The sequence below is a fragment of the Pelmatolapia mariae genome, linkage group LG4, assembly GCF_036321145.2.
Source record: "Pelmatolapia mariae isolate MD_Pm_ZW linkage group LG4, Pm_UMD_F_2, whole genome shotgun sequence".
NCBI classification, from domain to species: Eukaryota; Metazoa; Chordata; class Actinopteri; order Cichliformes; family Cichlidae; genus Pelmatolapia; species Pelmatolapia mariae.
The window spans coordinates 4,440,854-4,466,133 of NC_086230.1; the positions used below are offsets into that span (position 1 = coordinate 4,440,854).

Here is a 25,280-nt window from a genome sequence, read left to right on the forward strand (position 1 = left end):
CTTACTAATTCAAGTAATTCATGGCATCATATTATATTACAGCCTTTCTGAAATGTTTGTATATGATGCACTGTGCATAAATATACACATCTGCCTATATGCAATAGAGGATGTCTAATTTTTGGTAACACTGAATCTAAAAATGACCTGTGCATGAAAAAACTGGCCTTTGGCTTAAAACAAGTATTTCAGCCCTCAGTTTAACGAAATGATAACCTTTCACATAGTGCTCCAAAATAATTTGCAACCCAATTATTAATCGGTTATTGTTGATATTGAATTTTAATTATTGTAATTCCATTTAATAAAATAAATATCAATACACAATAGTTTATATAAAGTGATCTAGAAAAAAAACCTTATCTAGAAGTTGTTTCACCTGAACAGACGACACCAGCATCTTCACCATGGTTACAGTTGTGTGCCCCAAATCCACTGTGCTGACACCCAGTTAGGGAACTTTCACTTCCTGAGCAGGCCACATCATCAAGCCAGATATTTCCACTTCCTTGACCAAAGTGAGCAGACTGAGTGGCCTCCACTGCTTTCCGGCAGCCCAGCTGTCTACACACCACCGAAGCATCTTTTAAGTCCCAGTTATCATCACAGACTGTTCCCCAGGAGCCACTGTGATAGATTTCAACTCTTCCAGAGCACTGAGTGGACCCAGAACCAGCTAGTCTGATCTGTCCTATCGGGCACATAATATAAACTATATTTAATATTTTCCTGAAGTTGAAAAAAACAAAAAAATTCACACACAAGAACAGACTGACCTGCAGCAGGTGAAGTGAAGGCCAAGAGGCAAGAAACTTTTGGAGGGAACAAAATGACATTGCTTATTGTGTAAAGTAAGCACATACATCTGTAGTCATTTATCTAAAGTGATCAATATTTGCACTGAAAGCTAAACCTCAAAGACCCAAACTGTCTCTCTACAAAAGCATTATAAAATTATGTCTTACCGAAGGTCAAAAACTGAAGCACTCTCTGCTGTCTGCACCCCATGACTGAAAAAAGAGGCTGCTTCGTGTCATTTATGGGAACCAGATGACAGTAAACTCAACAAAAAACTACAGTGTACAAAAAACACTTCACATTTGGTTTATCCTCTCAAAACACTTCCCCTTTCGTTTTGATTTTTTTTTTTTTTAGTTCATCCACGGGGCTTTGACACGAGCAGCTCTAAAGACTGGAGCTCACCACATCTTTAAAAATTCAGTTTAAAAAACATAAATAAATAAAACTGCTCGAGTAATCTAGTGACTCTCGGATATTACATATTGATTTAATATAAGCAAATTTGCACCAACCCTACCATCATCCACAAAAACACACACACTGCCTCCATCTGGTGATTAAAAAGTAATATTGACACAAATGAAACAAAACCCAATACTTTCTTGAGGTTAAGCGCTAATAATTTTAGGGAACTTTAGCCTAAAAAGTATTAGCAAGGACTCACAGTTTAACATTCAGGAACATGATCTGAATGAGGAAGGAAGTCAATCCTTTTATTGTGGCAGTGGGAAGAAATGCAACCAGAGTGTCTATATGCATTTAAAATGCATATAGACACTGAGGGAGCTGCTCTCTGGCAGGAAGCACCATGACCTCCTGTGTTTTAAATGCACTTTAGAACAGGCCGCAGCAACACTACATATGAGCGGGCAGAGGGAGGTTTGGAGTCTTCACTCACACCCGTTCTGTTAACCGTCGGGGCTGGGGGGCTGGGAGGAGGTGCTGGCCGTCAGATTGGGGTCTGAGATGCGGGGCCTCCCTGCTACCGCAGATAAGGAGGCGGTTTGCTTTCCTCCACCCCAGAGAGAAGGGTTACATCTCCTGGGTCCGGGTATGGTTTGCCCCTCAGGGAGCAGGGGTACCCGGACCTGGGATATAAAGTATGTTTGGGGAGTGTGAATGTGTGTACAGTGTATATTTGTGTCTGTCTCCACGTCGGGTGAGTGCTGAGTATTTGTTTGTGTATATGGCGGTGGGAATGCACGTTTGTGTCTGCGTGCACCTGTTCATCTGTGTCTATATGTCAGCTTGGGTATTAGACTCCACCTCTCTGGGAACATCTCAGGCTCTCCAAGGTATGGAGGTCTATCTCCCCTCACCACACTCCCTGCCAGTGGCTGATGCCCTCAGACGTTGGTGTGTTGGTGGTTCTTGGTGTCTGGGGCTGGGCGCTCATGTATGTACCGACCCACTACTGGTGGCCGATTGGCGGGGCCTGGCACCTGTGGCCCGGCTGGGCCCCTTCCTGGGGGGGGGCCTCTGCTCCGTGGCTGCTCGGTGACCTCTCGTTTGGGGCCCTCCTCAGCTCTTCCCAGGAGGGTGGCACGGTTGCCCCTCTGGTGGTCCTCCTTGGGTCCTCGTATTCTGGGGCTTCTGGATGTCTGGGGCCTGGATCTCCTCCATACCTGCTTCATGCCCTGGGGGACGGGGCTATGGCTCCCCACACTCCCTAGCAGATCGTGACACTGAGAAACCTTTTGAATACAAGCATGCTGATGCACACAGGTGTACACACGGGTGTTCACAGACACAAACTACACCTTTCTTGGCTGCTACCTCAAAGCACATTGTGCGCTGTCGATCTTGCATACTGCACAATAACATTTAATATTTAGTATCTACTGTTATCTACTGTTAGCTAGTTTATTGTGATGGTGTTGTATTTATTATGTTGGTCTTTCTTGTTTGTTTTCTCTTCTGTTTTTTCTTATCTCCATACAGGTGATCCAGGTGTTTTGTTTGTTTTTCTTTTTTTTTCTTCCCCCCTTTCTCACCATCTCTTCTCCCCTCTATTTTTCTTTCTCTCCCTCTCTTTCTTTCATTCTTTCTCCCTCTCCCATCCCCCAGTCATGTCTGTCCCGTCTGTAACAACCAAAAATCAAGTCAAATAAATACATAATTATAATAAAGGTCAATCAAATGGATCAATATGGCAAGGCCATGATGATCCAATTGGTAAAGTAAATCCGCTTGGCATCTTTCTTGGCCTTCAGACAACAATTCTGATGGCTAAAGATCCAAACGGGACAGGCAAAAAAAAAAAGAAAAAAGAAAAAAAAAAGAAAGAAATACAACTAGAGAATTGTCTCTATTTAGACATGTCACAATTTTAAATCTTAACTAATTTCATGAATGTTTCCGAGGACTAAATTGGAAGCCACACTTTACACTTTAAAATCTTTAAAATATGGGCCTAAAATTGATGATTGGAAACATTAAAGTGACACAAATATGCACAAACAAAGCTAAAGAAGAGAAATCATGAAGGAGGAAAATTGCTTTTCACAGCAGTGTGTGTGATACACCAACAAAAACACAGGGTCACACAGATTTGAACTCATCCAAGATTTTTAGTAGATGCACCCATGCCATCAATTTGAACAATCTACTGTGCTCGAGGTGATGACAATATGTACGCCTGTTTGACATATAATGTTCTACATGGACTTGCCCCCCACATCCTTTAAATGAATTTATTAATCAAGACAGATTGCAGAGTTGGCACTAAGGCCATCCCTAGAGGGCACTGCAAGGTGTTTTATAGGCATTTAGACAAACTGCTGTCACTGTAGGGAACTCAGTGTTATAAAGAAGATGTGTGACCGTTTTTACGGGTGACACGTGTCATTTATTTTTGTTTTTGTTGTGTATTTGTAAGTTTTTGTTTACTACAAATTTTTCTATGACCTGCCCTGGGACTACAGATGTTAATTAGCAGTTTTGCTATAATCTAGCATGTTTACACTTTATGTTTGGTATATTGATGTTCATCAACATGCTGTTCCTGTTAAATGTATAAAAAGAAGTCAGATCTCAGAGTCGAGATCTTTGTGTGAAATTGGAGGAATAAAAAGTAGCAAAGTGTCAGAAAAGTGCTCAGGTAGAGAAAGGAAACTTTTGCTTTTGATAAAGACGACGGTGTGGAGGACGTTCTGCGAACCTTCCTACGCAGTTTCGGGTTATCACCGTCCTCTGTGTCTTCGGTGGCGGCCCCTCCTTTTCCTCCCACTGTCCTCTGCAGCTGTTCCAGCTGTTGCTGCTTCCGTGAAGTTTCATTGTGTTAACCGGTGTTAAAGGCGTACAAAGCTCACTATTACTCATTCATACTACTATTCATATTACTCATACATAAACATCACACAGTGTAACTGAAGCTGTTAAAAGTCCTTTACAGCAGTAGATCACCTATTTCCTCACCTTGTTTATCTGCGTTTTTTTTTTTTGCGGTAGAGGCAGCCACGTCTGCCTGGGAAAAGCAGCCTGCTAATCGTCACCACTTCAGCTCCTCCCCCGGACCCTGCTGCTAACAGCGCAGTGGGAATCACACTCCTAACTCCACATAAAGCGATATCCATTCTTCCCGAATCACTGTCCATACCACCACCTCTAACTATGAATAATATCTCACATAATAACCTCTATCAGCAGTCATAATTAAGGAAAATGCTTTAAAAGATCAAATGCAATAAATTTAATTAAATATGGGTTAAAACATCCCTGTTTAATGAATGTTTACACATGCCCTATCAGTGTAAACATTTCAGGCCTTTAGACACTATCAGCTACAGTGTAGCAATATCCAAAATCTAAACTAACTTATATTATTATATAATTGTGGAATGATATAAATCAATAAACAGTGAAAGAATGTCCACTGAAGTTTCTTCTGCACTTTAGATAAGTGTAAAAAAAAAAAAAAAAATTTTCTCTAACAAATTTCACTGTTGAGTACATCAGTCTGTGTTTTAGATCCTCTGTGAGCGACCAGAGTTTGGAGAAACTGTGGCACAAAGATGGTGCTCAGAACAAAACTGACCCTTACCCACAGTCACCCTGTGATGAACTAACAAACAAGTGTGAAAGTGTGAGAACTGAGAAACAATTGCTGCAGTTTTTTCATAAAATGCACTGCTATTCTTGCTATTTTTGGTGTGGTGATGCATCTGTCATGTGCTGTGTGATAGTGATAAACAAAAGGCGAACTTTGTATTTAGGCTGAAAGACAAAAAAAGGCAAAACGTAAAGTACCAAAGGAAAATAAACACATAACTACAGAACACACACACACACACACACACACACACGCAAACGGCAGCATGCCAGGGTGATAAGGGAAGCGCAGACAGGGGAAGAAAAACTAAACATAATGCACACAAGATAATATACTATCAAAATAAAACTGGAAGTAATTAATACAAAAACCAGGATGTCTTAGTCCTTCAAGCTTGACACAGATAAAAGCGTAAACAGACATAAAAGACTGACTCAACATGGGAGACACTAAAAGCCAAAATACAGAGATAAGACTGAGAGGACAGGAAGGAAACGTTAACGGGAACTAAAAAACTAAAAAAGTAATATGGAGGGAGAACAATACAGAAATTATTTTATTAATCAACACGTTACACACATATGATACAGTTCAGTACAAAAACACCCACAAAACACTGTAGTAGCAATAATATAACTGTGTGTAATATAATATAAACGTATCATTACCTACTCTTTAATACTTCTGCAATTTGTTCTTGTACTCTGTGTGTGTGTGTGTGTGTGTGTGTGTGTAATGATACAAGGGGTAGAGATATTGAGATGGACTGATAGTAGCCACTACTCATTACTATTTCCTGAAATATCCTTTATCAATATTATTTATTGTCAGCAATATTAAAGTTTTTGTGTACTATCTGTGAGTGCTATACTATCAGAATGTAACTCCCAGAATGTTTGTTATTTGATATGCATGAAGCTTCAAAAGCCTATTAAGGATCTAATCACACCAGCTGATTTTAAGTCTGGCTGAAGTGATGAAATCGTCTGAGGTCTTTCTCTGTTCCCCCAGCCTCTTCCTCCTCATCAGTCGCTCCTTCTGCTCTGAAAACAAGCATCTCTGTGTTCTCCTTTTGCTTTGAATTCTGCCTTGTGGTGACCTGGAGAGACACAAATGCCTGTTTCCACTGTGCTCCTATTCTTTTCTTCCAGGTAAACATGCATTCATTTACTCTGATGAACAGTACCTTGAAGTAGAAATGAAGGCCAATGTTTGCCAGCAGCAGAATCAGTGGCAGGAAAACATATCTCAGGACTGAATTTACTGGATCTGTTTGAAGGACATTTATAAAATCAGTAAAACAACAAAAAAGATGTTTAAATAAACTTAGAAGATACATGCTCATTTTACAAGTCATATATATTAACTTAAACAGAGTATGAGACAACAGGCTGCCAGCTGGAACACTGATAGGAGGAGGTTAGGCTGTTACCTGGTGTACATAAAAGAACACCAGGTTGATTCAGTAGTGGTTGAAAGCATTCAGACTCCACTCTTAACCACAGAAAAGGCTCAGAGTGATTCTAAGGGTGAACTGTAGGATCCCCTGGTCAGTCTCAGACACTTGACCAGCAAACAACAAGCAGCTGTTAAACAAATGTTCAGGGAAGAGTTTCGTGCATTTGCCAGACACAAAAATGAAAACCTAAAAACGCAAATCCGATAAGTACTCCATACCACACATTCATGGTTCAGTGTAGCTAAAACTTACTATCAGGATAGCATCAGTGAAGATAAAAAAAATTCACAACCTTCAAAACACCATGGATGTGGTATGAATCAAACAGGATTGTGTTTGGCCTCACAAATGCACCCTCAGCTTTTCAGCATAGTATGGAAGCAGGCCTCAGAGACAAAACATGCAATCCATACTTAGACGATGTGTTGAGGATATGTTCTCAAGCATCTAAACTAAGACCAGACAAATGGGACCGGTTCAGAAATTAGGTGCTCTATCTCAGAAAAGTGATCTCTGCTGATGGCTGCATGATGGATGATATAAATGGATGACCACAAATACTGCTAATGATTTCAGCATCAACATGTGGCAATGTAAATGCGGTCTGTAGTGTCCCTCTGGTTCACAGAGTTTACTGTATGTCATTTCAGTGTCCACGTTTCTTTTCTATGTAACAATGGTTCAACTGTTCAATTCCTAGAGTCTACTTACATTTAATGATGACATGAATCGGTTCTGCCTCCAGAGAAGTGAATTTCCTTGACAGCATTGCTGTTGCTTCATATACACAGCTGTAGTTGCCCTGGTGTCCATACTCAGCTGCAGGGAAACTAAAGGAAGCTGAGTTGTTGACAGCTGTCTTGATGTGTGTGATGTTGGAGCCCGAGAAGATGAGAATGAAACTGCCTGGAGTGGAGCTGAAGTTCATAAGGCAGGTGAAGACAAAGCTGTAACCTTTGGTGATCTCTGCACCTTCAGGACCCCAGACCAGACCTCCGCTTGGAGATGTCAGAGAGATGCTGGGTTTCTGCAGGGATTCTAGATATTAAAATGGAAAATAAGATGAAATACGGTAAAAAGCCTGATATTAAGCTAATGTAGTCAGTTTTTTGCTAGCCTGACCAATACTTCTGATTTGCTACATCACTAACATCAAGTCAATTAACTTTAATTTATCTTTATAGAAGTTGGTTTGTCACATGATTGCACATTATGTTTGATAATATAAAAAGATTTAAACCAAAACAATCATGCATTTCTAAAAACGGACATATACAAACTCTGTTTTAATACATGAACCTTATTTGTTCAATGACAAATGCATTTGGCTTTTATTCACTCTTTGGCCAGATTTAGGCATTAAAGCTACTGGGACCTTATCATGGACTTACTTATCAAAAGATAAATAGACCCTCTCACAACCCTGAATTGTAACTTTAAAATTGAGGGCCCTAATCAAGTAAATAATAATCAGCTTCTACTGTGATTTTAATGCATAAAGGTACTGACTTAGAGCTTGACAATAGAAGAAATAAATAAAATAAAGTAAATTACCACCCAAACGCTGAAAGGAATTAAATCCAAGTCCGAGGCTTAATAATTTGTTAATCTCTGTGTTGTGTTGAAAAGAGAAGAACACATCATACCTCAGTACTGCATGGATTTAGTTTTGTTTTGTTTTTTTTTGCTTTCATTTCTGGTTTTCCAAAAAAGCTTGCTTTAAGTGGAAATGAAAGTTTTCTAAAGTCTCAACTCTGAAGTCTCAACAACTTTATATATAGCTCCTTTTTTCTGTTGCTAGTAGTCAGAGTAGTATTTTCCCCTCAATGGAAACATTTTCCTGTAAACACGGGTCTCGGGGACGAGACCTGCCCATTAAAGTCGCTGTGCCCCCTCAGCTGAGTTCTACTGATATACTTCAAGTTACATTAAATCATGTTTGTTAATGAAAAACAAGACCACCCATGTCACCAATAAATTATTAGAGTGCAAGCTCAATTTAATTATTTGGTTAACAGTAGTTTCTGCAGCAGTCGTGGTAACCAACAGGTTAGATTTTGTAAAGTACCGCTCATGTGTCCTTGAAAGTAATTTATGATGGACTATGTTTATGACTATTGATTATTCTTAAATTTGCTGTGTAGCTAATAAAGGTGGCCCATTGTGTGAGTTTAGTAATAGTAGAGGACAGACTGTTGTTGTACTCTTCAAAATTCAAATGTGTGTTAGTTTAAAGCCTCTGGAATAACGTGTGTGATGTGTCAGCATGTAATTTTTAAAGGAATAACAAAATGATTGAGCCAAATCTGCCCTTGTCAAAGTTGCTTACCCATCCAGTTCGAATGCTCTGGTGCCAACCCTGATATAGTTTGTCCTTATTTTAAGATCTGTTGTACATATCCTTTTAAATTAGTAAATAATACCACTGATATCAATGACTTTATACTTCTCTTTAACCTATTAATAAGTCATTCTTAAAAAATGGATCTTCAAATTTTCCATCCATCTTTATCTGCTTTATCCGGGGCCGGGTCTAAGCAGCCTAAGCAGAGAAGCCCAGAACTCCCTCTCCCCAGCCACCTCCTCCAGCTTATCTGGGGGAACACCAAGGCGTTCCCAGGCCAGCCGAGAGATATAATCTCTCCAGCGTGTCCTGGGTCTGCCCCGGGCCCTCCCCCCGGTGGGACATGCCCGGAACACCTCACCCAGGAGGCGCCCAGGAGGCATCCTTGTCAGATGCCCGAACCACCTCAGCTGGCTCCTTTCGATGTGGAGGAGCAGCGACTCTACTCTGAGCCCCTTTTGGATGGCCGAACTTCTCACCCTATCTCTAAGGGAGAGGCTGGCCACCCTTCGGAGGAAGCTCATTTCCGCCGCTTGTATCCACGATCTCGTTCTTTCGGTCACTACCCACAGCTCGTGGCCATAGGTGAGGGTAGGGACGTAGATCGACCGGTAAATTGAGAGCTTCGCTTTTACACTCAGCTCCCTCTTCACCACGATGGACCGGTGCAGCGTCCGCATCACTGCAGCCACAGCACCAATCCGTCTGTCGATCTCCGGCTCCCTTCTCCCATCACTCGCGAACAAGACCCCGAGATACTTGAACTCTTCCACCCAGAAGACCCTTATGAAGAACACATCGAGGGGACAGTTTACCCTGCCCGGGATAGGGTTAGCGGGGCCCCGCCCTGGAGCCAGGCCCGGGGAGGGTGCCCGAGGGTGAACGTCTGGTGGCCGGGCCTTAGTCCATGGGGCCCGGCCGGGCACAGCCCGAAAAGGGGACATGGGCCCATCTTCCCGCAGGACCGCCACCCGCAGGAGGCGCCATAGGGGTCGGGTGCATTGTGTGCCGGGCGGCGGCCAGGAGCGGAGGCCCTGGAAGACTGATCCCCAGCTGCCAAGACTGGCAATTGGGACATGGAATCTTCAAATTTTGTTTGGGAAATTATTAATCAGAGTATTTTGAGTGCTTCCTGTTTGGCTGAGTGCTAGAATACTTAAAGTACCTGTTAACATGAACATTTATCATTTTACAACAGCTGGAATGCTAAATTTAAAAACTTACAAATAAAAAAAAAAAACCCATTGTATTAAAAGGTAAGTGTAGAAAAGTTTCAATAATCTCTAAATATATAGTCTGACAGAGTTCCTTGTATCATTAGTTATAGTATCCAAGTATATAAAGACCTCACGATGTAGCTCACCTGAACAGATGACACCAGCATCCTCACCATGTCTACAGTTATGCTTCCCAAATCCTGTGTGCTGGCACTCAATTAGGAAACTTTCATTTCCTGAACAGTCCACTTCATCAAGCCAGATTTCGCCAGCTCCTTCACCAAAGTAAGCTGAGTGAGGAGCACTCAGTGCTGTCCCACAGTTTAACTCTCTACAAAAGATCTCAGCATCAATTAAGTCCCAGTCGTCATCACAGACTGTTCCCCAGCTGTTGTTGTGATAGATTTCAACTCTTCCAGAGCACACAGTTGACCCAGCTCCAGCCAGTCTGATGGGCACACCTGAAAATATAAGTTTGGGATAAAAGATACAGTGTTTTTAATGTTAACATTAAGTCACAATAATTATCAGTGTTCTTTGGTAGCTGATTTTATACATATCAAGTTTTCAGGGGAACAAGGGGAATCAAGCTAGTCCGAGTGCAAAACAAACTATATTATGATTTTTCTTTTAAGATTTTCCTGAAAAGAAAATTCTAATTAATTAGAATAAACTTCTTAATCCCACTTGCATGTCTTCTGTGGACAGTGTTGGGGAGTAACGGAATACATGTACCGCCATTACGTATTTAAAATACAAAATATAAGTAACTGTATTCCGTTACAGTTACCGTTTAAAAAGGTGGTATTTAGAATACAGTTACTTTGTTGAAATAAATGGATTACACTGCGGTACTTTCCTGTTTCATATTGTGGCGGGTCAGGATTGTTTGGTTTTGTTTGACAGCTATGTTCTGTTGTTCCAGGCGGCAGCGCAGCGTTACGGTTGCCATGGTTACAGGGCGACGCGCTCTCTCTCTGCGACTGTGTGTTTCCTGGGTGAGAGAGCGCCTTTTTGTTGTTGTTGTTGTGCTAAGGTAATAGGCAGAATGCTACAGGTATAGCTCTAAAGAATGTAGCCTCCTGGGCAGTGTAGTCCGTGCTGCAGGGAGAATGGACTGCCATACACGTTATGTGTCTGTGAGCAAGAGGGGGGAAAAAAAGGATAGTGGAAAAGTACGAGCTGTCACTGAGCAAAAACAGGAGATGGAAGCATGTAAATATAATAATAACCACTGCAGCCAAGAAGAGTGCCTAAAGAGCCCAGTTGTTAGTACGCTATTAAGACTCGACTGTGCACTGTGTTCGTGTTTTCCTCCAAAAACAATAAGTTCTGTTGGAGCAGCCTTTCAACGCCTCTCTCTGTCTCTCGCAAGCAAAGTTGACCCACACAACAAAGTAAAGCTATTTTTCGGCTACGAGCCCGACACGGAACCCGCCGTATTAGTCAGAGGTCCCTTTACTACGGTTCGGAGCCGTGGACCTTCAGTAACAGTAATAAATCACAGCAATAGTACATTCAGGTAGTTGTAAAAAGCATGATAATATATTAAGTAATCCAAAGTATTCAGAATATGTTACTCTCATTTAGTAACGTAACGGAATACGTTACAAAATACATTTTGGGGCATGTATTTTGTAATCTGTAATGGAATACATTTTAAAAGTAACCTTCCCAACACTGTCTGTGGAGGACAAAGTCTGGGGACAAAGGGGATGACCCACCAATCTCCAGGGGTGAGGTCACTGAGGCAGTTAAACAACTCCTTGGTGCCAGAGCCTCTGGGGTTCCTGAGTTCCTGAAGGCTCTGGATGTTGTAAGGCTGTCCTGGTTGACAAGCCCCTACAATGTTGAGTGGAGATCAGGGGCAATACCTCTGGATTGGCAGACCGGGGTGGTGGTTCCCAATTTTTAAAAAGGGGGAATGGAGGGTGGAAAGGAGAGTTCGTCCGTTAGAAGGAAAAATGCGGTTTTTTTGTCCTGGTCGCGCAACACTGGATCAGCTCTTTATCCTCTCGAGGATAGTTGAGGGCACATGGGAATTTGCCCAACCAGTCTACATGTGTTTTGTGGACTTGGAGAAGGCATTCGACCTGGTCCCTTCAGGGTGTCCCGTGGGACGTGCTCCGGGAGTATGGGGTGTCTGGCCTATTGCTACGGGCCGATCCTTATACAAACGTTGCAAGAGCTTGGTCCGCATACCTGGCAATAAGTTGGACTCGTTCCCGGTGGGTGATGGGCTCCGCCAGGGCTGCCCTGTGTCACCAATTCTGTTTGTAATTTTTATGGACAGAAATTCTAGGCGTAGGCTTTCACTTGGGTGGTCTCAGAAACTCATCTCTGCTTTTCATGGATGATGTGGCCCTTTTGGCTTCATTGAGTGATGGCCTCCAGCTCGCACTGGAATGGTTCGCAGCTGAGTGTGAAGAGGTGGGAGTGAGCACCTCCAAATATGAGACCATGGCCCTCAGCCAGAAAAGGTGGAGTGCCAACTCTGGATCAGGAATGAGTTCCTGCCCCAAGTGGAGGAGTTTAATTATCTTGGGGTCTTGTTCACAAATGATGGGAGAAGGGAACGAGAGATCGACAGACGGATTGGTGCTGCAGTGATGCGGACGCTGCAATGGTCCGTTGTGGTGATGAGAGAGCTGAGTGTAAAAGCGAAGCTCTCAATTTACTGGTCGATCTACATCCCTATCCTCACCCTATGTGTGACCGACCATAGTGACCGAAAGAACGAGATAGCGGAGAGATAGGGTGAGAAGTTCAGCCATCCAAAAGGGGATCAGAGTAGAGCTGCTGCTCCCCACATCAAAAGGAGCCAGCTGAGGTGGTTCAGGCATCTGACAAGGATGCCTCCTGGGTGAGGTGTTCCAGGCATGTCCCACTGGGAGGAGGGCCCAGGCCAGACCCAGGACATGCTGGAGAGAATATTTCTCAGATGGCCTGGGAATGCCTTGGTGTTCCCCTGGACAAGCTGGAGGAGGTGGCGCTTCACTGCTTAGGCTGCTGCCCCTGCAACCCAGCCCCGGATAAGTGGAAGAAGATGGATGGACGGATTGATAGAATAAACTTTACGTATATCACTAGAATAACTGACCTGAAACATTTTCCATAGATTTCTTACCTGAACAGATGACACCAGCGTCTTCACTGTGTCTACAATTATGTGATCCAAATCCTCTGTGCTGGCACTGAGTTACAGACCTTTCATTTCCTGAACAGTCCACTTCATCAAGCCAAATTCTGCCAGCTCCTTTACCAAAGTAAGCCGAGTGAGGAGCACTCAGTGCCGTCCCACAGTTTAACTCTCTACAAAAGATCCCAGCATCAACTAAGTCCCAGTCGTCATCACAGACTGTTCCCCAGCTGTTATTGTGATAGATTTCAACTCTTCCAGAGCACCGAGTCGACCCAGCTCCAGCCAATCTGATGGGCACACCTGAAAATATATGTTTTGGACAGAACATACATTATTTTTAAAGTGCATTTGGCGAGGTTTGTTCTGAGTGAAATCTGTCCTGTTAAACTGCTGTATGCTCTTGACCACCATTGCTGCAGCTCAGTTTCAGGGTGCTGGCAATCTTCTTATAGCCTAGGCAATCTTTGTGTAGAGCAAAAATTATTTTTTTCAGATCCTCAGAGAATACTTTCCTATGATGTGCCATGTTAGACTTCCAGTGAACAGTGTGAGAGAGCGTGAGAGCAATAACACCAAATTCAACACATCTGTTCCCCATTTGTACTTGAGACCTTGTAAAAGTAATGAGTCACATGACACCAAGACACATGACGCCAATTGGGCACAGTTTAGACATTTTCACTTAGGGATGTACTCACTTTTGTTACCAGCGGTTTAGGCATTTATGTCTATATGTTGGGTTATTTAGAGGGGACAGCAAATTTATACTGTTGTACAAGCTGTACACTGACTACTTTACATTGTATCAAAGTGTCATATCTTCAGTGTTGTCCCATGAAAAGATATAACAAAATATTTATAAAATGTGAGAGGTGTACTCGTTTTGTGAGATACTGTAATTATGATTCTTCTATTAAGACTTTCTTGAAAAGGAAAAGTCTTTTAATTATAATAAAGTTTCTGTATGACACTAGAGAAGACTGACCTAAAATATTTTCCATAGTTTTATTACCTGAACAGACGACACCAGCATCCTCACCATGTCTACAGTTATGTTTCCCAAATCCTGTGTGCTGGCACTCACTTAGAGAACTTTCACTTCCTGAACAGTCGACTTCATCAAGCCAGATTTTGCCAATTCCTTCACCAAAGTAAGCGGAGTGAGGAGCACTCAGTGCCATCCCACAGTGTAACTCTCTGCAAACAACCACAGCATCAATTAAGTCCCAGTCGTCATCACAGACTGTTCCCCAGCTGTTGTTGTGATTGATTTCAACTCTTCCAGAGCACCGAGTCGACCCAAGTCCAGCTAATCTGATGGGCACATCTGAAAACAAAAGACAGAAAAAAAATAAATTTTTTGGAAAGAATAAATATTTTTAATTAACACTTTACCATTAATCATGTGATACTGAACCTCAGTGGTTGATGCTATACTTTATAACTCTTTTGAAGGATTGATTTAAAAGTTTAGTACCTGAACAAATGACACCAGCATCCTCACCATGACTACAGTTATGCTTCCCAAATCCTCTGTGCTGGCACTGAGTTAGAGAACTTTCACTTCCTGAACAGTCCACTTCATCCAGCCAGATTTCGCCAGCTCCTTCACCAAAGTAAGCGGAGTGAGGAGCACTCAGTGCCGTCCCACAGTTTAACTCTCTACAAAAGATCTCAGCATCAACTAAGTCCCAGTCGTCATCACAGACTGTTCCCCAGCTGTTGTTGTGATAGATTTCAACTCTTCCAGAGCACCGAGTTGACCCAGCTCCAGCCAATCTGATGGGCACACCTGAAAATATAAGTTTTGGAAAAAAACCTAGATTATTTTTAAGGTGCATTCGTATTTTTTAATGTAGACTAACTCTTTTTGGTGCACTGAAAACTGTATAGGTTTTCCTGGAATTGAAAAATATATATATATGCATGACACAGACTGTTTAAGCTGGTCTCCAGTACACTATATGGACAAAAGTACCAGCCATCTACTTTACACAGACAGGAGCTGCTCAGCTCTGGAAATCCATGTCATGAAGCTCCTTTTGCAGTTTTATTCATGCCAGAGGAGATTTGACACTCTGCAGGTACTGAGTCAACACACCACTGGTAATTTGTATGCACATGTGTGACTTAGACCGTGATCTTGGCAGACCAACTTTATGTGGTCTGCAAAGTCATTGCTGGGTTGCTGTTGAAATTAAATAACTCCACTTGCAGTTATCTAGGAGGGATGAAATTTGATAAACTGACTTCTTCCAGCAGTGGTATCATATTATAGTACCATGTTTCACTTCAGTGAGCTCTTTAGGAGACTCATTCCTTTACAAATATTTGTAAAAGCAGATTAAATGAGTACGTGCTTTTAGACGCCTGTGGCACTGGAACTGAAAACACCCAAATTCAAAGACGTGTGGTCTAGTATTTTTATCCAAGCAGTGTATTTTCATTATCTGAAACTTTTCTTACCTGAACAGATGACACCAGCGTCCTCACCATGTTTACAGTTGTGTCTCCCAAGTCCTCTGTGCTTACACTGAGTTAAAGAACTTTCATTTCCTGAACAAGCCACATTATCGAGCCAAATTTGTCCAGTTCCTTCACCGAAGTAAGCTGATTGAGGAGCACTCAGTGCTGTCCCACAGTTTAACTCTCTGCAAACCACCTTAGCATCATTTAAGTCCCAGTCATCATCACAGACTGCACCCCATCTGTTATTATGATAAATTTCAACTCTTCCAGAGCACGGAGTCAACTTGTGCCCAATTAATCTGATGGATACCCCTGAAAATAAAACAAACACAAACACAAGAAAAGAACAGTATTTTGTATAGAATTGTTCATCAGTATTTGATGAAAACAACTATTTCTACATCTTTGTTTTGCACATTTGAATTTCAGTAATTTCTTACATGCATGCAGATCATGACGCAAATGGTCTCACATTAGTTCTTTAAAAAAGCTGTTGGTAGTTTTAAAGTATGATGAACAAAGATGTTTCTCTTTAGTAGAGCTAAACCAAAATACTGTACAGTATAGTTACTTTACCAGCACTGAACCAGTTTGACTGCTCAAACTCAATTTCAGGGCAAAAGACACACAGACTACACATAATAGATGAATGCAATGTCTGGGTAAAGAAAAACCTTTGACAGTAATTGACATTAATGATCGAAAAAGCATCTCACCTGAACAGACGACACCAGCGTCCTCACCATGTCCGCAGTTGTGTATCCCAAAACCTCTGTGCTGACACTCAGTGAGAGAACTTTCACTTCCTGAACAGGCCACATCATCAAGCCAGATTTGTTCTGTACCTTCACCAAAGTGAGCTGATTTAGGGGCCTTCAGCGCCGTTCCACAGCCTAAATGTCTGCATACCACATTAGCATCATTTAGGTCCCAGCCATCATCACAGACTGTTCCCCAGCTGTTGTTGTGGAACATTTCAACTCGTCCAGCACATGGAGTTGTCCCACGCCCAGCTAATCTGATCTGAATGTCTAACACAAGACAGAATACACAGTATTTTTATAGCACATAGTAACACATTTTTGTTAAACTTTTGATATAAAACTGCATTATGTGCAAATAATTTTGCAAAAACACAACTGACCCATTGCAGCAGAAGCTGAGATCAAGAGGTAAGAGACTGCAGACAAGAAAAAAGGTTTGTTGTCTTCTGAAGTGCAAGCAGAAAAATCTCAGAGCAATAAGTTGTCCTTGTTTTAAAATGAAATGAACTATGATTTTAAGAATCCTCTGATATATTTGATTTGTTTACATTAAAGAGAAAAACAATTAAGTGATGTAAAAAGCTCTCACCAATGCCCAAAAAGAAGTTTATCTGCTGTGTCCACATGGCGAAGATACACAAGATGGTCTGTGCAAAATGAGTCATCAGTTGCAGAACACTAAAGTTAAATCTGTGTATGACCCTGTGTAGTACTTTACACTGCACTTTTCCTTTAAACACTTCCTCTTTCTATTTTTTTTTTTCAAGTTAAAGAGCAAAACAGAATGCACAACAGAAGACAAACTCAGTCGTGAAATGGTATTAAATGTAATTTTGCATCTTCAATGTCATTTTTGTTGAATAATGCTTCATTTAAATTTCACTAGTTTCATGTCAACACTTAAATTTTATATAAATGAAGGATTACATTCTAGACATCTGTTTTTTTACTACAATACATTTCAATGACAAAACCTGTGAAAACACCTGCAGCTACAAACTGCAGGAAAGTGTTTTATGTTTCTTCTGGTTCTACACTTTTCATTACACTTTTTTAAAGCCTTTCAGCTGCAGTTAATTGATAGATTACAATTATAAAATCCATCTTGCAAAGCTGCCTTGTTTATCTTTTAGTGGTATCATCTGTACAAAAATAAAATTAATGTGAAGAAGTTAACCAGGTTGTTACAGGCACACACTATCAAAAAACAGCACACTGTAGAAGCACAGAGGCTGGTAAACTCTTCTTGTTAATATTTAAAAAATTACAGTGTTCATATGTTTCATGTAGTGGCCACATAGTGCCTGTTAATACAAACTAATTGTCAGGCACATGCAGCGGGGTGGGGGGGCTTGAGCACCTGCCCCTTTCCTGATGGGTGCCCCAAGTGCCCTTTTCTTGAAGCAATTCTTTATTATTTTTTATGCGTGTGTGTGCACGTGGAGTCCTGCCTGTGCCCCTCAACGATAACATTTAACTATTAATCACAGTTTGGCTAAATAAAAGGATCTGGCTTGCATCAGTCACATGGTGACAGTGCTCACCCTTGACAGCAGAGTGCTCTGGTTAAGAGCTGGGAACAAGCTCTCAAAGAGCAAGTGCATTTTTTGCTGCCTTACCGATGCGGAGCTGTAGGGAAACAAATTAATTGGGAGACACAGACTGAAAGGAAAACAATAAGAATGGTGTACAGCGTACACTGTAGTCTATAGCACACACTATTAGCTTATTATGTACACGTTGGTAAGTTGTCTGACAAATTAAAACAAATCAGCGTGCTGTGTGTGCAACAGCGCGACAAACACTACCTGTCCTTTTATTAACTGCAAAAGTAGTGCTGGTCAATAGCTGTTTGCTAACTGGGTGTCAGGGGTCTGTAGCTCTGTCCACCATTTCTTTTTAGAGTAAGCTGCATGACGACTGGGACTTAGTTCCTCTGCCTTTCTGGAAGGCTTCTATTTCACTAAAAACTATCTGATATGCATATCCACATAATTATGGATTATTATAATTATGCTATTAAAAACACACTGCGTTTTAAAGATAATACATTAAGAAACTGATTATATTAGATTAGTAATAAATAATAAGGGAAGCATTCTGGATCAGCACCATGATGCAAACTTGTGTGACATTTTTTACTTCTCCAGAGTACTCTATATACTATGGCTACGTGTGTGTGTACGCATGTGTATAGATATTTTAAAACGATTACTCATGATATAACATTGTCCAGGCATATCCGGTAAGAGAGGAGGAGGAAACAGTGATTCAAGAATAAAAACAATAATGAACACAACTGCAATGTTTTGGTTCTATAACATTTTCTGTCATTACTTTATTATGGATTGGGTGCAAGAGTTGTTAAGTGTGGGTAATTAAATAATAGATTAATGCAATAGCAAACTGTGCCTTTTTCTCAGTTGGACAGCAGGTAGAGAGTAATAGATAGGACACAAAGCCTAGTTTATTTCCCACAGTATTTTTAATTCCTTCCCTTAATATTAATTGCATTTTATTATTATCTCATAACACTTGCTTAATCAGCTACCATCTCTCCTATGGACTTTTTAATGCCTACAGTCTCAGATCAACACAGCACTGCCCTCCAGCAGCAGGAACAGCAGCTATCCTGCAATAGCAACATTTACCCCATCAGGTAAAACATAGGCTACATTTTCTTTGCAGTCCCCACCTGATGTCAGTGATATAGTATGATGTGATTCCATATTAGATTCTTGATGAATGTGGGTTGTTGTTATTCGCCCTGGTTTTATGTGCCCCTTTTTAACTTTGAGCATCTGCCCCTGTAAACATCTCTGCATGGCCCTGCTCACTGTATGCTGAGACATCTGTATCTCTGGCAGAGGCCTCCACTGAGCCAATAATCATCCACAGATAAAATTGAAAATTCAGTTTTTTTCACTGGTTAATCCATAAGATATATTTATATATTTAGAGGCTCAAAGGACTGTTGATTAAACTTGCAGGCACTCTCATGACCAGGAGAGACATGTTCCATCATTATTCCAAACCGGATTTAGCAAATAAAATTCTGGGGAGGATTCCAAGTTTTAAAGTAACAGTTCATGAGAACTCTTGATATGAGGTCCAACAAGAATCCAGCGCAATCATGGAGAGCCTCTTCAATGGAAGTATGGCAGTCAAGAAGTCACCGTTAAAGAGGGAAAAAGTTGAAGTATACCAAAATATACAAGAACTTGACTGAAAATCAGTGGATGAAGGACCTGACGAGTGACAAAGTCAACTGTTTGAGAGGCTTGTAAAGTATTACATATATACATATTATAATTCTATCATTTGTAATTTGTTTTGCAAAAATTTCTGATTAAACAATTTCAGCAGTGGGATTCGCCCACGGTGCTGCTGTAGAGGTGGTACTGTTCCCACTTTTATATTGGATTGTCTGTCAAATATTTTTTGCAGCTCTCTTCTTAATGCTCCCTTTGTAGAGCTTGTTCTGCAGAGCTTGTACAAGCCCAGAGGTCTGTAAAACAGTCAAAAATGATGAGAGAGAGATTCCCCAACTTTAAATCAGTCATGGTTTGATTTTACTGGCTAAATCCTGGAGCTTTCTGACTGCAGCTTTTTAAACTTTCCACAGTGTCAGTGGTCAGGATACCTCTGGGTTTAATGGTTAGTCCTCATGCAGCAGTCCCCAGGTGCTGTCAGAGCAGGAGATGTTCACCCTTACACGCCCAAATGAATCGCACATGAGTGAAGCCGCTGCTCCCGCCCTGACTGTAACCAACTCAGTTCTTCTTTTACTGTTACTTTTTGTGGATCACAAGGTTTAAAACTACTTACACACACACACACACACACACACACACACACACACACACACGCGCGCACACACACACACACACACACACACACACACACACACACAAAGTAACTCTGCTATAGTGCCTATTTCGGGTCACTTTTGCCGATCCTAAGCCCAGATAAAGGATGAGGGTTGGAATTGTGACATTTAAAAAAAACAATAATTGCTAAAAGAAATTTAATTTGTAGTTCTAAATATATTCTAAATGCATTTAGGGTGTTTTTTTTTTTACTTATTTTATGTCTCTTGTTATTTCTCTCTCCTACAATTACAAAAGCATGACCAATTATGCAAATTGGGCAATTATGTCATTTAGCGACTTCTAGCGACTTTTAGGACAGCCAATAGCAATTTTCCTTACTGAGGTGTTGCCTTAATCATTTCAAATATTTATAGCTAAAGACAGTATTTTGGATTTAGTCTCACTGGCTCTCTTGGACAGAGTTTATTCAATAAAGACAATGAAAATTTTACTTTTACTGTGAAATATGGTTGCTGTAGACTCACAACTTAGAAATGGACAAAATACATACAGCATACATAAATTATTTTTTTTAAAAAATTACATTTATTCAAAACCAATGATTGGTTCAGGAAACATACCCACGTTACCTGTTGATAGTCACAGTTTAACGTGGGCAGCTGCTGCTCATTATAATGTAATGTCGGCGCAATATTGTGTGCAAAATAAGTAAATGTAGTTTGTTTTCTGAGTGAAGAGCTGCTGGAGCTTGTGTTTCCCTCAGAATGACTGACCTGTGTTAAAGATGACAAACACTGAGAAAACTACAGAGAAATTTATCAGCGGCTGATATCCAACCACCGGCACACAGCTTTAAAACTGCCGCTGAGTTTTAGCTTTCAGTGGTTAAACACTGGACTTAATTCACTCAGGTTCTGTCTGTCAGGTAAAGTTTCACTGTTTTATTTACAACTCAGCAAATCGGTTTGGCTCAGATTAAAGTTTCATAACTGCATAAAATAACTTAAGTTTAATGTCTCACTGGAGCACATGTTAGACTGAACCATTCGTGTTTCTTTACCGTATGGTGTTCATATGTGTTGGATTTTTTTCACCTGTGAATTTTAAATTAAAGCCAAGATTAAAAATCTTTTTTATACACGGAGTAAAGAGAAGATGCATTTCCAGCGAGAGGAGCAGCGTCTGAACAAGCATGCTGTTCGTGAATACTGCAAGACTCCAACCTATCCATAAATATTACATCATAGTTTTTCACCTGTGTTTTCAGCACCGGCTGTCTGTTAGAATGATCAGAGTTTACCCAAATAAAATCACAGTAATATCTGATTTCAATCAATCAATCAAACCTTTATTTGTCACATGCAAAGTTTGCACCTGCAGTGCCATACATAAGATAGCAAAGACATCACATGGGAAGACAGGTCGGAGACGGGTAGTAATTTGGAAAAATCTCCAAAAGTTGATTCTGTTCATCTGGACGTAGCGTTTTGTGGGAGAAACATTTCGTCACTCATCCAAGTGACTTCTTCAGTCTCAGCTGACTGCAGGTTTCCCCAAACCTTATAAACAGTACATTTGCATAATGACTGAAACCAGCCCACTGAAGGAACAATGGGCTGGGAGGTCAGTTCCTTAATCATAATTATGCAAATTCTCATGACCACTGATCAACAACCACTGACCAAAACCCACTGATCAAAGACCACTGATCAATGGCCATGAGTACCATTCACAGAGAGTTGGGGAATGGCTGCAATCACAGCATTGTAAGATGGCGAAAGATGTACTCTTAGGCCCCCTCCTCGATTCAGAGATGGTCTTTCCCTTTTCACGTAAATGGCCTCCTTGACTCCGCCCTCAAACCAGCGTTCCTCCCTGTCCAAGATGTGTACATCCTCATCCTTGAAAGAGTGTCCACTGGCCTGTAGGTGTGAATAGACTGCAGAGTCCTGGCCTGATGAGGTTGCTCTTCTGTGTTGTGCCATCCGCTTCGCCAGAGGTTGTTTGGTTTCCCGGATGTATAAATCCTGGCAATCCTCCTGGCACTTAACAGCGTACACTATGTTACTCTGTTTGTGTCGGGGGACCCGATCCTTGGGGTGGACCAATTTTTGGCGCAGCGTGTTTTGGGGTTTAAAAGCCACAGAGACCCGGTGTTTAGAAAAAATGCATCTCAACTGCTCCGATACTCCTGACACATATGGGATCACTACAGGTTTTCACTTGGGCAGCGATTGTCCTTCTCTCCTGGACGCTGGAGCTTTCTTTAGGTGTCTTTCCAGCTTTGACAAAAGTCCAGCTGGGCTAACCACATTTACTCAGGGCCTTCTTGATGTGCTGTTCTTCTGCCTCCCTGGCCGCTGTGTCAGTGGGGATGGTGTTTGCTCTGTGTTGTAGCACCCTGATGACACCTAGTTTGTGCTCCAGTGGATGATGAGAGTCAAACCTTAGATACTGATCCGTATGTGTAGGTTTACGGTACACGTCAGCTTTTAGATGTCCCCCATTACTGATGGAAATCTCACAGTCTAAGAAGGCTAACCTGCCACTTTTCATATCCTCCCTGGTGAATTTGATGTGTCCGTCCACCGAGTTAATGTGATCCGTGAAATGTAGTACGTCCTGAGATTTGATTTTCACCCAGGTGTCATCCACATATCTGAACCAATGGCTTGGTGGTGTTCCAGGGTAGGATAGCGAAGCCCTCTTTTCCACTTTTTTTTCCAATCTCCCTTTGGAGACCCGTGAGCTTCCCTGAGATGTTATCGAATTTACACTCAAAGAGCATGGTCTGAGTACTCATGACCGCCATGAGCTTCTCGAAGATCTTATCCGTGCTGCGTTCAATGAGCACATTTTGAGAAGTCGCAACTCGTTTCAATCACAGCAGATAGCCTTGTGGGGTTTTGAACAGCCGATTCTGCTTTCTTTAATCTTCAATAAGCCAGGGCCAAGCCAGCTCCAATCAGCAAGAACCCCATTAGAACCCACTCTTTTACAACAGTGTTACGTTAAACTGATATATTTTTATGTTCCTTATACTGTAGATTGTCATGTCTATGGAGTAACTGACACTAATACGGATCATTTTCTGTAAAAGAATATTCATATGACCCATGAATTTGGTTTGTAGATGACCATAAGATTAGTTTGATGCTGCCGACACTTTCATGTACCTGCGCTGGGAAACCCCGGGTCAACTCAGAGAGCTGATAAACAGCTTCTTGTGAATGTTTATCATGGTCCCAGTGTTGGAGTCAGTGAATCCAGATAGCGGAAAGATATCCTGGATATGGTGACCTCACTCCTTGTATACAGGGCTCCGAGTCAGCAGCTGGACAGCCCGTTTAACCTCATGATTAATATTCACAATAAGAATATTAGTCGAACATTGTGAAGTCTGAATGTGTTTCATAGTGTTGAATAAGCGTTGTATAGTTAAAACTAACAGTTACTACATGACGGAAACACCAATGGTATTGGCTAGTTTCGTTGCAATTTTTAATTGTGATTTCTTTTTGTTTATACTTTATTTTACTGTTGTAGCTTGCCATCACCAGTGTGTGAATGTGTGTGTGAATGGGTGGATGACTGAATATGTAAAGCACTTTGGGGTCCTTAGGGACTAGTAAAGCGCTATACAAATACAGGCCATTTACCATTTTACTGTTAAAAATGAGAGCTTTCCCTCAAAGGACTTTCCAAATATTACAAAGCAAATAAATAAATCATTATGGCTTAATTATGGCTCATATAAATAAATATAGACAATTATGTTTTCTTGATTATACACCCTATTGTAGAATGACAAGTTTTTTGGTGAATGAGTCCTTGTTGGTCATGTTTTACAGGTAAAACAAATGTCAAAGGTTTTCAAGTATCTTTAGGCTGCCAAAGATTTCCATAATAATATATTTCCATCAATATATTTGATGGAGAAAAACATTTTTACAGGTAACACAATACGTATGAAAACTATGGAGGACCACAAGAGCCACAAAGAGCATTGAAATAAAGAATTCTGTGCTTAAATAATAAATTGTAAATAGAAATTGTAGAATAAATGCTGCATTTGTAAATTCATTTTTGAATTCCACATTAAAAACTGATTTTACATTTTGATTGGTTGGACAGACTTTGGCTGGCTGCCTGGATTTTTCTATGCTGCTTTTTGTGCTCACAGCTTTGCCCTGCGTGTGTGCTTGTACAAAGGCCGTTTAGCCTCAGGATTTACACTCGGCTAAACACAGATATGTGAAGAATAAAGGGACCCTGCAGTGAAAAGGAGAGCTGAACTCTGACTGTGTGCCTGTTTACTCAGTCTGACCACCTGTTGAAGGTAACGCGCTAACATGGCTAATGCTAGCATCACTTCACGTAGCCCTGTTATTTTAAGGTCATCTTAGCTTATGAAATTTTTACGTCGCAGCTGTACGAGCTAGCTACATCTTTTGTAAGCTGTCGTGCCCTTTACAAATAAAGCTTGAAGTAGCTCAGACTATTAGAACCAGCACTGAGCCGTGTTACATTTATACAGTGTTTGAGCAATGGCTGCAACCATTTAAACTAGCGATTAAAATGCTGACAGTAAACTCATCAGTCCAGATGTTACCACATTACCTTATGATACTTAAGAGTTAAAACAACTGAGACAGGCTGATTAAAATAATAGCTGTCAGTTCTCTCATTCCTTTTATTAAACCCCCCTCTTAGCAGACGGCAGTGACACTGTTGATTTAACCCCGAAAAGATGATTCTGTTCATCTGGATGTACCTTTTTTGGATGAGTGATGAAACGTTTCTCCCACTATAAAAGGTATGTCCAGATAAACAGAATCAACTTCTTAAGATTTCCTTACATGGATGATCGAGCATGCATCAAAACAGTATTCATTTAGGTTCATTAGCGAGTGCAAACATTTATGGCCTCTTTTCACTTTATCTTGCTAATGTCTAAAAAAAAGGGTGTATGTCTAACATCAGAAAAAAAAGTGTGTGTGTCGTAGTTCAAAAGTCTATTCTCTAAGAAGGCCACACTGCAATACAAACAAATTAAATATAAAAGCAAGAACCAAAACCAAATTGGACTTTGTTTGGGTTCAAGCTCAGATTGTTTATGCAGGAGCACTATAGCCATGGTTGTAAGAATGAGCCGTAGTGTGGGAGTAGTCATTTTTGAAGATAGCAAGATTTTACAGCT

The 25,280-nt window shown here is 41.0% G+C and overlaps 1 protein-coding gene across 1 annotated transcript; it reads right to left on the bottom strand.

Moving 5' to 3' along the window:
• Positions 1-359: 359 nt before the first annotated feature.
• Positions 360-16,883, bottom strand: LOC134625857 (deleted in malignant brain tumors 1 protein-like). Its single transcript, XM_065470670.1, has 10 exons — positions 16,837-16,883; positions 16,628-16,663; positions 16,200-16,514; positions 15,481-15,795; positions 15,145-15,156; positions 14,492-14,806; positions 14,027-14,341; positions 13,000-13,314; positions 10,007-10,333; positions 360-691 (listed from the first exon to the last, which is right to left on the bottom strand). The coding sequence occupies exons 1-10, from the start codon at positions 16,871-16,873 to the stop codon at positions 360-362; spliced, it is 2,319 nt and encodes a 772-aa protein (XP_065326742.1). The 5' UTR covers positions 16,874-16,883.
• Between the last annotated feature and the right edge of the window lie 8,397 nt (positions 16,884-25,280).

Bases quoted from the DNA above. Each gene is read 5' to 3' on its own strand.
- LOC134625857 (XM_065470670.1), bottom strand. From the start codon at position 16,873: ATGTGGACACAGCAGATAAACTTCTTTTTGGGCATTG. The intron at 16,664-16,836 runs GTGAGAGCTTTT...TCTTGTCTGCAG, and splicing joins AAACTTCTTTTTGGGCATTG to TCTCTTACCTCTTGATCTCA. The intron at 16,515-16,627 runs GTCAGTTGTGTT...GTCTTGTGTTAG, and splicing joins CTCAGCTTCTGCTGCAATGG to ACATTCAGATCAGATTAGCT.